Source organism: Dendrobates tinctorius, unplaced genomic scaffold (assembly GCF_039654945.1).
Source record: "Dendrobates tinctorius isolate UK_male_01 unplaced genomic scaffold, ASM3965494v1 ptg000020l, whole genome shotgun sequence".
Taxonomy (NCBI): domain Eukaryota; kingdom Metazoa; phylum Chordata; class Amphibia; order Anura; family Dendrobatidae; genus Dendrobates; species Dendrobates tinctorius.
In genome coordinates this window covers 1038809-1054514 of record NW_027361688.1, presented here as the reverse complement: position 1 = coordinate 1054514, position 15706 = coordinate 1038809, and the positions used below count along the sequence as shown (strand labels likewise).

The 15706-nt window shown below is 43.3% G+C and overlaps 1 protein-coding gene across 2 annotated transcripts; it reads right to left on the bottom strand.

Annotated features, from left to right (window-relative positions):
• Nucleotides 1-6828: 6828 nt before the first annotated feature.
• Nucleotides 6829-15504, bottom strand: LOC141083220 (E3 ubiquitin/ISG15 ligase TRIM25-like). 2 transcript variants are annotated; one of them, XM_073567390.1, is made up of 2 exons: nt 14278-15504; nt 6829-13183 (listed from the first exon to the last, which is right to left on the bottom strand). In XM_073567390.1, exons 1-2 carry the CDS (start codon nt 15263-15265, stop codon nt 13158-13160), a joined length of 1014 nt encoding a protein of 337 aa, XP_073423491.1. In that variant the 5' UTR covers nt 15266-15504; the 3' UTR covers nt 6829-13157. The 2 variants fall into 2 exon arrangements, with proteins under 2 accessions (XP_073423491.1, XP_073423492.1); XM_073567391.1 differs by having other exon boundaries at nt 14312-15504.
• Between the last annotated feature and the right edge of the window lie 202 nt (nt 15505-15706).

The window sequence follows — 15706 nt, the reverse complement described above, 5'->3', positions numbered from 1 at the left end:
ACAGCCGCCAAACATAAAAACCGCCATAAATAGTAAATCAAACCCCCCGTTATCACCCCCTTAGTTAGGGAAAAATAATAAAACTAAAAGAAAATGTATTTATTTCCATTTTCCCGCTAGGGTTAGGGCTAGGGTTAGGGCTAGGGTTAGGGCTAGGGTTAGGGCTAGGGTTAGGGCTAGGGTTAAGGCTAGGGTTAGGGTTAGGGCTAGGGTTAGGGCTAGGGTTAGGGTTAGGGATAGGGTTAGGGATAGGGCTCAGATTAGGGTTAGGGGTGTGTTGAGGTTAGGGTTGGAGTTATAATTGGGGGTTTCCACTGTTTGGGCACATCAGGTGCTCTCCAAAGGCAACATGGCGTCTGATCTCAATTCCAGCCAATTCTGCGTTGAAAAAGTCAAATGGTGCTCCTTCCCTTCCAAGCTCTGCCATGTGCCCAAACAGTGTTTTACCCCCACATGTAGGGTATCAGCCTACTCAGGACAAATTACAAAACAACTTTTGGGGTCCAATTTCTCCTGTTACCCTTAGGAAAATAAAAAATTGGGGGCAAAAATATAATTTTGCGGAAAAAAATGTTTTTTTTATTTTCACGCCCAGGCGTTATAAACTTCTGTGAAGCACTTGGGGGTTCAAAGTGCTCTCCACACATCTAGATAAGCTCCGTGGGGGGTCTAGTTTCCAAAATGGGGTCACTTGTGGGGAGTTTCAATAGTTTAGGTACATCAGGGGCTCTCCAAATGCACATGACACCCGCATACCAATCCATCAAAGTCTACATTCCAAAACGTCACTACTTCCCTTCCGAGCCCCGACGTGTGCCCATACAGTAGTTTTCTCCCACATATGAGATATCAGCGTACTCAGGACAAATTGGACAACAACTTTTGGGGTCCAATTTCTCCTGTTACCCTTGGGAAAATAAAAAAAATGGGGACTAAAAGATGATGTTTGTTGAAAAAATACGATATTTTTATTTTCACGCCCGGTCGTTATAAACTTCTGTGAAGCACTGGGGGGTTCAAAGTGCTCACCACACATCTAGATAAGTTCATTAGGGGGTCTAGTTTCCAAAATGGGGTCACTTGTGGGGGGTTTCCACTGTTTAGGTACATCAGGGGCTCTCCAAACGCAACATGACACCCGCAGACCATTCCATCAAAGTCTGCATTCCAAAACGTCACTACTTCCCTTCCGAGCCCCGACGTGTGCCCATACAGTAGTTTTCTCCCACATATGAGGTATCAGCGTACTCAGGACAAATTGGACAACAACTTTTGGGGTCCAATTTCTCCTGTTACCCTTGGGAAAATAAAAAAATGGGGACTAAAAGATCATGTTTGTGGAAAAAATACGATTTTTTTATTTTCACGCCCGGTCGTTATAAACTTCTGTGAAGCACTGGGGGGTTCAAAGTGCTCACCACACATCTAGATAAGTTCATTAGGGGGTCTAGTTTCCAAAATGGGGTCACTTGTGGGGGGTTTCCACTGTTTAGGTACATCAGGGGCTCTCCAAACGCAACATGACACCCGCAGATCATTCCATCAAAGTCTGCATTCCAAAACGTCACTACTTCCCTTCCGAGCCCTGACGTGTGCCCATACAGTAGTTTTCTCCCACATATGAGGTATCAGCGTACTCAGCACAAATTGGACAACAACTTTTGGGGTCCAATTTCTCCTGTTACCCTTGGGAAAATAAAAAAATGGGGACTAAAAGATCATGTTTGTGGAAAAAATACGATTTTTTTATTTTCACGCCCGGACGTTATAAACTTCAGTGAAGCACTGGGGGGTTCAAAGTGCTCACCACACATCTAGATAAGTTCCTTGAGGGGTCTAGTTTCCAAAATGGTGTCATTTGTGGGGGGTTTCTACTGTTTTGGTACATCAGGGGCTTTCCTAATGCGACATGGTGTCCGATCTCAATTCCAGCCAAAAACGTCAAATGGCGCTGCTTCCCTTCCGAGCTCTGCCATACGCCCAAATAGTGGTTTACACCCACATGTGGGGTATCAGCGTACTCAGGATAAATTGCACAATATCTTTTAGGGTCCTGTTACTTTTGGAAAAATAAGAATTGAGGGTGAAAAGATCATTTTTGTGGAAAAAATATGATTTTTTAATTGTACTGCTGTACGTTATAAACTTCTGTGAAGCCCTTGGGGGTTCAAAGTTCTCACCACACATCTAGATAAGTTCCTTGGGGGGTCTAGATTCCAAAATGGTGTCATTTGTGGGGGGTTTCCACTGTTTTGGTACATCAGGGGTTTTCCAATCGCGACATGGTGTCCGATCTCAATTCTAGCCAAAAACGTCAAATGGCGCTGCTTCCCTTCCGAGCTCTGCTATGCGCCCAAATAGTCATTTACACCCACATATGGGGTATCAGCGTACTCAGGACAAATTGCACAATAACTTTTAGGGTCCTGTTACCCTTGGAAAAATAAAAATTGTGGGTGAAAAGATCATTTTTGTGGAAAAAATATGATTTTTTAATTGTACTGCTGTACGTTATAAACTTCTGTGAAGCCCTTGGGGGTTCAAAGTTCTCACCACACATCTAGATAAGTTCCTTGGGGGGTCTAGATTCCAAAATGGTGTCATTTGTGGGGGGTTTCCACTGTTTTGGTACATCAGGGGTTTTCCAATCGCGACATGGTGTCCGATCTCAATTCTAGCCAAAAACGTCAAATGGCGCTGCTTCCCTTCCGAGCTCTGCTATGCGCCCAAATAGTCATTTACACCCACATATGGGGTATCAGCGTACTCAGGACAAATTGCACAATAACTTTTAGGGTCCTGTTACCCTTGGAAAAATAAAAATTGTGGGTGAAAAGATCATTTTTGTGGAAAAAATATGATTTTTTAATTGTACCGCTGTACGTTATAAACTTCTGTGAAGCCCTTGTGGGTTCAAAGTTCTCACCACATATCTAGATAAGTTCCTTGGGGGGTCTAGTTTCCAAAATGGGGTCACTTGGGGGGGTTTCCACTGTTTAGGTACATCAGGGGCTCGCCAAACGTGACATGGCGTCCGATCTGAATTCCAGCCAATTTTGCATTGAAAAAGTCAAACGGCGCTCCTTCCATTCTGAGCTCTGCCATGCGCCGAAACAGTGGTTCCCCCCCACATATCAGGTATCAGCGTAGTCAGGACAAATTGCACAATAACTTTTGCAGTCCAATTTCTCCTGTTACCCTTGGTAAAATAAAGAAAATTGAACCTGAAGTATTTTTTTTGTGAAAAAAAGTTAAATGTTCATTTTTTTTTTAATATTCAAAAATTTCCTGTGACGCACCTAAAGGGTTAATAAACTTCTTGAATGTGGTTTTAAGCACCTTGAGGGGTGCAGTTTTTAGAATGGTGTCACTTTTGGGTATTTTCTATCATATAGACCCCTCAAAGTGGCTTCAAATGTGAAGTGGTCCCTAAAAATAAAATGGTGTTGCAAAAATGAGAAATCGCTGGTCAATTTTTAACCCTTATAACTTCCTAGCAAAAAAAAATTTTGGTTGCAAAATTGTGCTGATGTAAAGTAAACATGTGGGAAATGTTATGTATTAAGTTTTTTGTGTGCCGTATCGCTGTGATTTAAGGGCATAAAAATTCAAAGTTGGAAAATTGCGAAATTTTCAAAATTTTCGCCAAATTTCCGTTTTTTTCACAAATAAACGCAAGTTATTTGAATGCAATTTTACCACTAACATGAAGTACAATGTGTCACGAGAAAACAATGTCAGAATCACCAGGATCCATGAAAGCGTTCCAGAGTTATGACCTCATAAAGGTACAGTGGTCAGAATTGTAAAAATTGGCCCGGTAGTTAACGTGCAAACCACCCTTGGTAGTGAAGGGGTTAACCACTTACATGCCATTATCACTGACAACGGCATTTATATCAAGAGATAGCCAGTGCCGCTGGGCAAAAATGAAGAAAAAGTTTTAGAATATGGTGATACTATTTTTTTTTTTAATTTGTCAAATTCAGAATTTTCTACACCACTAACAAAACTAGAAAGAAAATTACTCTATGTAAAAGCTAATGTTAAAATCGCATTGTGTACAGATCACATACGCATGTCATACAGATGCTAGGGGATGAAAATCGCTTTGTACTCACATGACACTTGTGTGACGCACGTCCGACTTTTCAGGAACAACATGGGGCTGATTTTATTAACGCTGATGGGGATGAACCCTAAAGATGGTGCCGAAACTGTGCGTTTTGGTGCATTTCTCTCTATAGGCTTCTATGTTTAGCTTCAAAAAAACTCCTGTAAAAGAAAATGCCATCACATCTTTAAGTGTAGAATCAAAGCTTTTCTGTACTATTAAAAATGCATCGAAAAACTTCTTCACACCTGCACCAAAAATGCATCAGTAAGGGGGAAAACATATAAAAAATGCATCAAAAACGCAAGAATCAGAGAAGATTGTTATTGCGCCATGTGGTGCGGACACCTGCAGGAAACGTGCATATAAAAAGCAGCGGAAAAAACTCAGCGTTTACGCTACATGTGAACACAGTCTGTGTTACATTTTTATTACATTTTTTATGGGTTTCATAGAGAAAAAAAATCAATCACATCATTTACCAATCACCTCAAAAAATTTGTTCATTATGTTGTGCGGGTTGTTACGATTATAGGGCACCAAATATGTCTGTTATTTGCTGATTTGTGATGTTTATTTTCTTTTTTTTTTTTTTTAAAGTGCATCAAAAATGACATTATTGTGATTTTCATTATTTTTTTAGTAATTTTAAAGTAAGAAAAAAAAATGTCAGTTGTAATTTCTCTCTAGAATACAGGGACATAGAATTGCACTGGTATGTAGACATGTATCTCTATGTACCAGTAGACTCTACCTGTAATTTCGGAGCATGCACTGCACAATCAAATAGAGAAAATGCTCTCAATCTTCTCAGTGTAGCCTGTGGCACATAACTTTTATTACTAACTCTAATAATATAGTTTGGGGTCTTGAATCCCAGTGACACCAGATCTCAAGAAAAGAGAATCATTTTGTATTTAATTGAATGTAAGTGTGAGAGCAGAGCGATGTAACTCCACCGCCCCACGATTTGGGCAGCATGTAGACGCTGACAGGTTATTATTATTATTTATTTATATAGCACCATTGATTCCATGGTGCTGTACATGAGAAGGGGTTACATACAAATTACAGATATCACTTACAGTAAACAAACTAACAATGACAGACTGATACAGAGTGGAGAGGACCCTGTCCTTTCGGGCTTACATGCTACAGGATGGTGGGGAAGGAGACAGTAGGTTGGTGGGTTGCAGCAGTTCTGGTGTTGGTTGCGGTGATATCACCGGTAGTGGTGAGAGAGAAGGAGGTAGCGGGGTCATTGCAGGCTGTAGGCTTTCTTGAAGAGGTGGGTTTTCATGTTCCGTCTTTAGGATCCAAATGTGGTTGATAGTCGGACTTGTTGGGGCAAAGAATTCCAGATAATAGGGGCTATTCGGGAGAAGTCTTGGAGGCGGTTGGGTGAGGAGCGAATAAGTGTGGAGGAGAGAAGGAGGTCTTGGGAGGACCGGAGATTAAGTGAGGGAAGGTATCGGGAGATTAGTTCAGAGACATATGGGGGAGACAGGTTATAGATGACCTCGTAGGTCAGAATTAGTCATTTGAATTGGATACGCTGAGGGAATGGGAGCCAGTGAAGAGATTTGCAGAGGGGAGAAGCGGAGGAGTAGCGAGGTGAGAGATGAATTAGTCGGGCGGCAGAATTAAGGATGGACTGCAGAGGTGTGAGGGTGTTAGCAGGGAGACCACAGAAAAGGATGTTGCAGTAGTCGAGGCGGGAGATGATGAGGGCATGCACAAGCATTTTAGTAGATTGAGGGTTGAGGAAAGGACGGATTCTGGAAATATTTTTGAGCTGGAGGCGACAGGAGGTAGAAAGAGCTTGGATGTGCGGTTTGAAGGACAGGGCAGAGGCAAAGGTTACTCCGAGGCAGCGGACTTCTGGTACTGGGGAAAGTGTGATGTCATTAATTGTTATAGCTAGGTCGGGTAAAGAAGGTCTGTGAGATGGAGGAAAGATGATGAGTTCAGATTTGTCTACATTGAGTTTGAGGAAGCGAGAGGAGAAGAAGGAGGATATGGCTGATAGACACTCTGGGATTCTGGACAGCAGAGAGGTGACGTCTGGGCCAGAGAGGTAGATCTGAGTGTCATCAGCATAAAGGTGGTAGTGGAATCCGTGGGACTTTATGAGTTGCCCCAGACCAAGTGTATAGATTGAGAAGAGTAGGGGTCCTAAAACAGAGCCTTGGGGGACTCCAACAGAGAGAGGGTGGGATGAGGAGGTGGTGTGGGAGTGGGAGACGCTGAATGTGCGGTTGGAAAGGTAGAGTTCCCTTTAACCTGCAGATTAACCTCATATCTGCACGTTAATAGCATTTTTTGACTTTGCAGTTTATCTTTAAAGTCCCCTGGGGTGAGGGGGGGGGAGTAAAAAATAAATGAAAAATAAAACAAAATGTTTAAAAAAAAAAAAAATATTACCGTTACTATAAAAATCTCTCCCCCTATTTCCAGTTTTAAAAATAAAAAGTAATAAAGATAAACATACCATGTCCATACCTGTCCGGTCTATGAAAATATGAAGTTATTTAAAACATACATTAAACGCGACAATAAAATAAAATTCAATACATTTCACAACACTAGATGTAAGGTTTTCCAATCCCGCAGATCCCAAAAATGCAATAAAAAGTGATCAAAAAGCTGTATGTGCCTCAAGATTGTATTAATAAAATCATCAGCTCTCACACAACTCAATGAATGAAACATAATTAAGATATGTGACCAAAACCATTGTTTTTTTATTTAAGAAGATATATAAAATATATAAACTACACAAGTTTGACACCATTGCATTCGTAGTGACCTAAATAATCATTTCCAGGTCACTTTTACTGCACAATGAACACCATGAAAACAAAAACTGAAAAACAATGGCAGATTCCATTTTTTTCACAATTTACCTGCACTAGGATCTTTTTTCCCCATTATTCAGTACATGATACGGTAAAATGAATGTTGTCATTGAAAATTACATCCAAACCCACAAAAACAGTTATGGTGAAGGAAAAGTAAAAAAAATGATGTCTCTGGAAGAAAGCGAGGAAAAAATGTCAATGCAAACAGTAAAAATTGTTCAGTCCCGAATGGGTTAATATTTCATCCACTTTACTCCTGTTGTTAAATTGTAAGGTGAATATACTAAATGTTACAGACACCGGAGTATATAGCAATATTTAAACCAATGCAGAAAAAAACCCCCCTAAAATATAACTTTCCATATTCTTAAGGTAAAATTACCCATATACAAGGGTCAGGAGAAGAACACAATCGTATCACTACTATTATTATTAGAGTTATATACAACAGACAGCGGGCACATATCTTCTCCAACGTCTCCCTGACAATGCGGAATATTTTCTCATACAAATGGAATCCCTTTTCTCTTCTCTCTCTTTATTTATCGTCTGTCTTCACGATTCCTCACCACAACCCTGTTCAGCACGACAGCTCAGCTAGTAAGAGTCCTTCACTCCACCCGCGGCTCTGTGTCTCCTTCCCCATCTAGGGAACTACACCGGCTTGTGACAGTAGTCACCCACCTTGGCTGTTACCTATTTTGTTACATTACAATCTGTGTCTAAATATTTTTGTAATCTTATTAGTGTGTGATGCATCAGCACTAAATGGTCTAATTTGGTAAAGTGAAGCGAGAAAAATATAGGTATAAATTACATTTTTGGGATCAAATAACTGAAAATCGGCATGTGCATATGTATTCTCCCTTTTTGTAATGAAGCCCCTTAAAATTTATGTTGCATGCAATTCCCTTCATACGTTCCACGTTTAGTGACAGACGTCCCCCTGTGTGCAATCTAACTGTTGTCACCTGGCTGTCAGTATATACACTTTACCAGGGCCGGACTGGGACTAAAATTCAGCCCTGGCATTTGAAGTTACACAGGCCCACTAGTCACATGATGACTATATAATATTTTTGTACAGTTGTTGGTTACAAGCAGTGAGAGGAGATTAACACGACTATATAACATGTAGTCACAGCTGTGCCCAGTATTTCAGCTCAGTCCTGTTTATTGCTTTTAGGTACAGTACTCCTCCCAAAGCTCTGTCCCCTTTTGTACACATGGTGACAGAATTCCTGGCAGAACTGCTATCCATTGGGCAACCAGACCCCATGGTCATAGCTGCCCCTATCATACTTCCCAACTTTTGAGGAACGGAAAGAGGGACAAAGACTGTGGTGCGCGCAGCCCGCCGCTGCAAATTTTAGGCCACGCCTGGCCACACCCATTCTGCAACTAGTCACACCCATGTCCACGCCTAATCGCACCCATTTAGCACTGCTGATCACACTGACTTGTACTGAGGGCACAGTGGCTGGCATTATGGGCACACTGACTGGCACTAAGGAAGCGAGAAAACAGAGAGAGAGAGAAAAAAGAGAAAGAAAGAAAGAGGGGAAAAAAAGAAAGAACAGAGAGAGACAGAGAAAGAACAGAGAGAGAAAGAAAGAGGGGAAAGAAAGAAAGAACAGAGAGAGACAGAGAAAGAATAGAGAGAGAAAGAAATAAAGAAAAGAAAGAACAGAGAGAAAGAAAGAACAGAGAGAAAGAAAGAGAGGAAAAAAGAAAGAAAGAGGGGAAAGAAAGAACAGAGAGAGAGAGAAAGAAAAAAGAAAGATTAGAGAGAGAAAGAAAGACCAGAGAGAGAGAAAGAAAATGAGGGAAAGACAGAACAGAGAATGAGAAAGAACAGAGAAAGAAAGAAAAATAGAGAAAGAAATAAAGAAAGATTCTATAAAGATACTATAGCAGCCCGGCTCCCATTGTAGTGCCCACCTGAGCCTCCCGATGCAGGACATATCATGATCCACTCACATGGCCGGCATCCCCAATTCCAAGGCGATCCTGCTGTCTGCGCTGTCGGAGGAGGACACGGTGATGGATCTGAAGCATTCCTGGTTCTGTTACAATCTCCTCAAGAAATCTCATTTCCGGTCAGCTTCAAGCACATCACTTCAGGTGGAACATCATGTGTGTGTTTTAAAATGCTCCTCGGGGCTCCGCCGTGTACTCCTGTGTCCGTGGGAAAAGCCCGCTTTGCATGCTTCGTACACACTTGGCTCCACTCCGTACATCCCGTACACATATGGCTCCACTCCGTACACACACGGCTCCGCTCCGTATACCCCATACACACGCGGCTCCGCTCCGTACACCAAGTACACACGGCTCTGTTCCGTACACCTCATACACACACGGCTCCTCTCCATACACTTCGTACACACGCGGCTCCGCTCCATACACCTCGTACACACGGCTCTGCTCCGTACACCTCGTTCACACGGCTCCGCTCCGTACACCTCGTACACACACGGCTCCGCTCCGTACACCTCATACACACGGCTCTGTTCCGTACACCTCGTACATGCGGCTCTGTTCCGTACACCTCGTACACGCGGCTCTGTTCCGTACACCTCGTACACGCGGCTCTGTTCCGCACACCTCGTACACGCGGCTCTGTTCCGTACACCTCGTGCACGCGGCTCTGTTCCGTACACCTCGTGCACGCGGCTCCGTTCCGTACATCTCGTGCACGCGGCTCCACTCCATACACCTCGTACACGCGGCTCTGTTCCGTACACCTCATACACACATGGCTCCGCTCAGTACACCCCATGCACACACAGCCCTGCTACATCTACCCTGTAAACCCCTCCTGACCCCACACATACTTATCTCATCCAGCACCATGACAACAGCACAGCAGAGTCTTGCAGACACCAAGAGGCAAGGCTGTACGCACAGGACCTGTGATGAGGTCACAGGAGGGGCGGAGTCAGGGGTCATATCATCAGGGGTCTGGACAAAGGCTCCTGATCATGTGACCCCCTGACTCCTCCCCTCCTGTGACCTCATCACAGGTCCTGCGAACAGAGAAGGCAAGCGACACTGTGAGTGGCTGCGGGGGCGGGGGGTCTCATGCTACGGCGAGGATGGGGTGCGTGGGGGAGGCGTGGTGGCTTATCTCCCTGCAGTGCGGGAGGAACTTGGAAACTATCACCGCCGTGCCCGCAGAGGGCCGGCGGCAGGAGCAACAGTGGCCGCAGCAGCTGGCAAGCGGCCAGATGATTGGGCGCTGCCGCCCGCGGCCCACATGACAGCGGCCCAGCGGGAAAATGCCCGTTTGGTTATATTGCCAATCTGGGCCTGCATTTTACCTTTTCTGAAAGGCCACAGAGGCTGCAACATAATTAACAAGAGGCTAACCAAACACCACGAAGACAAAGGAGATCTCCAAACAAAACCATGAAGACTAAGGAGATATCCAAACATCACCATGAACACTAAGGAGATATCCAAACACCACCATGAAGACCAAGGGGATCTCCAAACACCAAGAAGACCAAGGAGATCTCTTAACAAGTCAGGGACAAAGTTGTTGAGAAATGCAAGTCAGGGTTGGGTTCTAAAAAAAAAATGTCCCAGTATCTTTCCACATGACTATGAAAGCCGTACATTCCATAGTGGTGGCCTTTATGGAAGAGTGGGCAGAAAAAAATCTTTATTTTCACACAAAAATTGTAAGGATTGTTTGGAGTTTGCCAAAAGACATGGGAGACTCCCCAAATGTCTGGATGAAGGTGCTGTGGTCAGATGAGACCGAAATTGAACTTTTTGGTCATCAAGGTAAATGCTACATCTGGTGCCAAACTAACACAGATCATCACCCCCAAGAACACCACCCCCACAGTGAAACATGGTGGTGGCTTCATCATGCTGCATGGATGTTTTTAAGCAGCAGGGACAGGGAAGATGGTCCAAGTCGAGTGGAAGATGGATGGTGCAAAATACAGGGATATTCTTGAGCAAAACCTGTTTCAGTCTGTCAGTGATTTGGGACTGGGATGGAGGTTCACCTTCCAACAAGACAAGGACCCAAAGCAAACTACTAAAGCAACATTCTATTGGTTTAAGTGGAAATTTTTCAATGTTTTGGAGTGACCTAGACAAAGCCCAGACCTTAATCCAGTTGAGAGTCTGTGGTCAGACTTGAAGATTGCTGTTCACCAGAGGAAACCATGTAACTTGAAAGAGCTGGAGCAGTTTTGCTTTGAGGAATGGGCAAAAATCCCAGTGGAGAGCTGATGGAGATTCATTCAAGGCGACTTGCAGCTGTAATTACTGCAAAAGGGGGCTCTACAAAGTACTGACTTTAGTGGGGTGAATAGTTATGCACACTGAAGGTTTCAGAGGTTTTGTCCTATTTGTTTGCTACACAATAAAAAGAAAACCAAATGTTCACAGTTGTCGGCATGTTCTTTGCATGAATTGATGGAAACCCTCAGAAAAAAACAATGACATTTCGGGATGTGTTGTAGCAAAACACAAAAAATGCCAAGGGGATGAATACTATTGCAAGCCACTCTATATTGCCAGTATGGCTGGTACTTATCATCTCTGTTCCTGATGCTCTAGAAATCATCTTACGTGCACCATTCAGTCTGAGCCCATTACCTCTTGGAGGTATAAACTCTGGACCTTACTGCTAGGCTTCCTCTCCCAGGAATCAAAAGAAATACTCATAAACATAATCAAACTAAGAGAACATACTCCAGGCATAATATATATCACACCTGGATGTCTCCGTTTGTTAAATGGGACCTAAATACAGATCCATCGCCAAAGCACTATAGGAAGGAGTGGAAAAAGAACCACTAAAATGCGACTACAGATCCAGTATAAAAATAGAATATCTTTATTAAGACAAGTATACAGTACAGGACAAAGACAGTGTAGATTGGTGCATATAGAAAAACCCACGCAGTATGGTTTATATATATATGGGGTATAGGTGCCTGCACAATCCCACCATACCGAGATAAACATAGTATAACTCTGGCCCTGGTGACAGTCCAAATCCTACTTAATCAGAATCACGCTCATTCAATATATAGAACCATGTTTACCCAAGAGGGCAGTATATTGCCTAAGAACCATAGCGGTAGAATCTCACCAAAGTAAGTAGGTGGGTGGAGGAGTCCTGAGGGGGTCCGCGCGTCATATAATAATAATAATAATAATAATTTTTATTTATATAGCGCCAACATATTCCGCAGCACTTTACAATTAAGCGGGGACATGTACAGACAATAAATTCAATACAAGTTAAGACAATTCAAACAGTGACATTAGGAGTGAGGTCTCTTGTATAGTATTTATTTGGTATTTGTGAGGTAGTGATTTATAGGCTCATACTGATGTTGTGATATGCCGTTTGGGTTGGTTTAAGATAGATATAACAAATTGAGATTCATATTATGGATGAAGGTATTTAGGTGTCTACATATGTATTTTCCATATATGTATTTGATCTGTTTTGGAATATAACATTATGAGTTCCTGAGGTGGTCTGCCATGCATGCCATACTGCGTGGGTTTTTCTATATGCACCAATCTACACTGTCTTTGTCCTGTACTGTATACTTGTCTTAATAAAGATATTCTATTTTTATACTGGATCTGTAGTCGCATTTTAGTGGTTCTTTTTCCACTCCTTCCTATATTCCTCTCCCAGGACCAGTCTCCGATCAATCACACTGCCTCTCGGTAACGCTTCCTTGGTTCTGCTCCGCATTACACTCTCTCACGGTCTCCTCTCCCATTAAATACACCCACATCATGCGGCACTGCTCACTTTAGACCTAGAGCCCTTTCTCTACACACGCTGGACCCTTTCTGACGTTCCGGCAGGAATCTGTCACTTTCCCTTTAGCTTATCCCTTCCCATTCTGGGCTTGTCCCCAAACATTAACTCCTGCTATCCCTGATGTCAGCAATTCACAATATCAACATCATTAACGCACATAGCAGTTCACATTACCATAACATTTGTTTCTTCAAGGGTTGAACGCAGGTTTTATGTCCATCTCCTGACAAAATGCTGCAGATTTTCTACAAGCCATTCCAGGACAGAAAACCCACAGACCCGTGTGGACGCTCCCTATTGTGTAATAATCCTTATTTATTCTGTGAGAGGCTTCATCTCCGGAGGGCAGTGACTTTTCCACAGGTGACGGTCACAGAAAAATCATCTCATGATTTCCTATTTTGCAAAAAAGTTGTATGAATATTAATGGGATTTGTACATGGTCACACATCTTTCTGAGGAGCACTAGCTGTATAATCAAAGGATGTCGTATTTTGAAAAAAAAAGTCTTGATTTTGTTCTGCATTTATGAAAATAACAGTAAAAGATGCAACAAAAACAATTCACATAAATACACCCCCGAGGAATCAGATCCTTCCTGAGGCGCCTCACACTGGCTGAATGCTCCACCAATCATATATTGTGCTCAATGTGATGTCACCAGTCACTGGGTAGATTTCTTCATTAATGATGTTTCCCCACAGCTTCTCCCCCTGATATCTTTATAGAACCTCCCCACACATGTAACGCAGCATGTAGAGGCTCGGAGAAGGCGGCAGTGAAGGTGTGTAAGTGTCTGATGGGGTCACACAGCTCATAAAAGGACAACTGCCCGGCCTCATAATCCAGATATATCCTGACTCTATCACTGGAGATCTGGTGAGGTAACGGGATCTCATTACAGTCATGTATCACTGAACACTTATTATTATACCCCAGCGCTACAAATAAACACCAGGACTTGTTATTATATCCAAAGTGTGAATGCCACCCCCTCCTGGCTACACTGGGGTAACACATCCCCACCCACCACTCCCATGACCCCCTGATCTCCACATCCCAGTAATGTCGTCCTGAGGTAAATCTCCTCCCGCTCATCACCTGATTATCCTGGAATCTCTCTGCTGTTTCTGGACGATTCTGTGTTATTTCTGTCCAGGTCGCAGTTTTCAGGTCGTCTGATATAATGAGATTATTAGCAGCCGTGTTTACATCCAGTAATATGTCTGCAGGACCCTCCCCATAGATCCCTCCCGTTACCTTCTCACCATCACCCCAAGTCCTGACTATTACATCACCTCCCCCATATTTTATACCTGGAAAAGATACAGTTTTGATGTGACCGGTCACAGATTGGGCGCTGAGAGGTTGTGGCCTCATTTCTTTTGTTTTTAGGGGTGAGATGGTTTGTAGATATGTTATTATATCAGAGAAACCTACATGTAACATCCCTGCAATCACATCCACATCTACATCATGTGTCTTATCACCTCCATCATGTCCTCCTGTGGCCTCATCACCTACATCTTGTCCTCCTGTGGCCTCATCACCTCCCTCCTCCTCAGGATCACACAAGTCACCGGTGTCTGGTTCCTGTAGGAAAGTCAGTGGATCCGTCATGTTACACAGCTCCTCAATGTCCCTCATCTTCCTGGACAGCTCGTCCTTCTTTTTTTCCAGCTTCTGCATCACATCAGACAGTGACAGTGACACCATCTCTTCCCGCCTGGAGATCTCACTCAGGACCTTCTTCTCCAGGTCGTCCACCCGTCTCCTGATGTCTATAAACAGGGCAGTGACTCTTTTGGCTTCTCCAGATGATTTTTCTTTAACTTTTCTTCTCTGCTCCTCCAAACTCAGGACTCTTTCCTCAGTCTTTTTTCTCTTTGTGATCAGTTCCTGGAGAACATTTCTCAGTTTCTTCTTCTTCTTCTCAGAGGCCTCCTCCAGCATCTCCACCCGGTGTCCCCGATGTTCTCCGGCCAAACTGCAGGACACACAGATACAAGCAGCGTCCTCAGTGCAGTAATATTCCAGGATCTTCTTATGGACAGAACATTTCCTGGTCTCCAGAGAAGTGCTGGGATCAGTGAGGACGTGTTCTGCTCCTTTACTGTGAATTCTCAGGTGATGATCACACAGAGAAGCCTCGCACAGCAGACAGGATTTCACAGCAGGTACAAGACAGTGAATGCAGTAAGTGCAGTAGATCCCGGTGATCTCCTCCTGATGTGTCTGAGTAGACCGGAAACGTTCTGCTACGTTACATAGAGTTATGTTCCTCATCAGTGTCGGCCGCTCCTGAAACTCTTCTCTACATTCAGGACAGGAATAAACTCCAGAATCGTCGTGTGTATCCAGCACACGATCAATACAGACCCGGCAGAAGTTGTGTCCACATCTCAGCATTACAGGATCTGTATACAGGGTCAGACAGATGGAACATTCCAGCTCTTCTCTCAGTACAGCGGACGCCATGGCTTCCTTTCATTTCTTGTAAAAAAGGGCGTGTTTCAGGAAATATGACGTTGCACAACTTGTGTCTGAGAGTCGTCTATTAACCATATAATGTGCTAACTGGGAAAAGAAAAATAGATAACAGGGAAGGCATTGATTTCTCCATGTTTATACTCTGCCCTCCTATTAGAGTGTAAGCTCCTGTGATCAGATCATCATTTCCTCACTCTCCTATTGCTCTTTTGTAATGTAGGTATAGCTATTACTATGGGCATACAGGTGATAGAATTGTTAGTGTAGTTCAACCTGTATTCCTCATAGCTGCTGTCTTGTTCCTGAGAAATAGACTTTTAATATTTTATGTTATTTAGATCATCCAGGCTTTGGGATGTGCGGTGTCTGGATGAAAACTCTTGCGCCGGTGAACTGTTGCGTACCACCCTCCTCCCATGCAAGTCACAG

What these genes read in the sequence shown, in the direction of transcription:
- LOC141083220 (XM_073567390.1), bottom strand. Translation starts at nt 15,265, where the DNA reads ATGGCGTCCGCTGTACTGAGAGAAGAGCTGGAATGTTCCATCTGTCTG. An exon ending in CACAGGAGGACATGATGGAG is followed by an intron (nt 13,184 to 14,277) that starts GTGATAAGACAC and finishes TTTGCAAAATAG; the next exon opens with GAAATCATGAGATGATTTTT.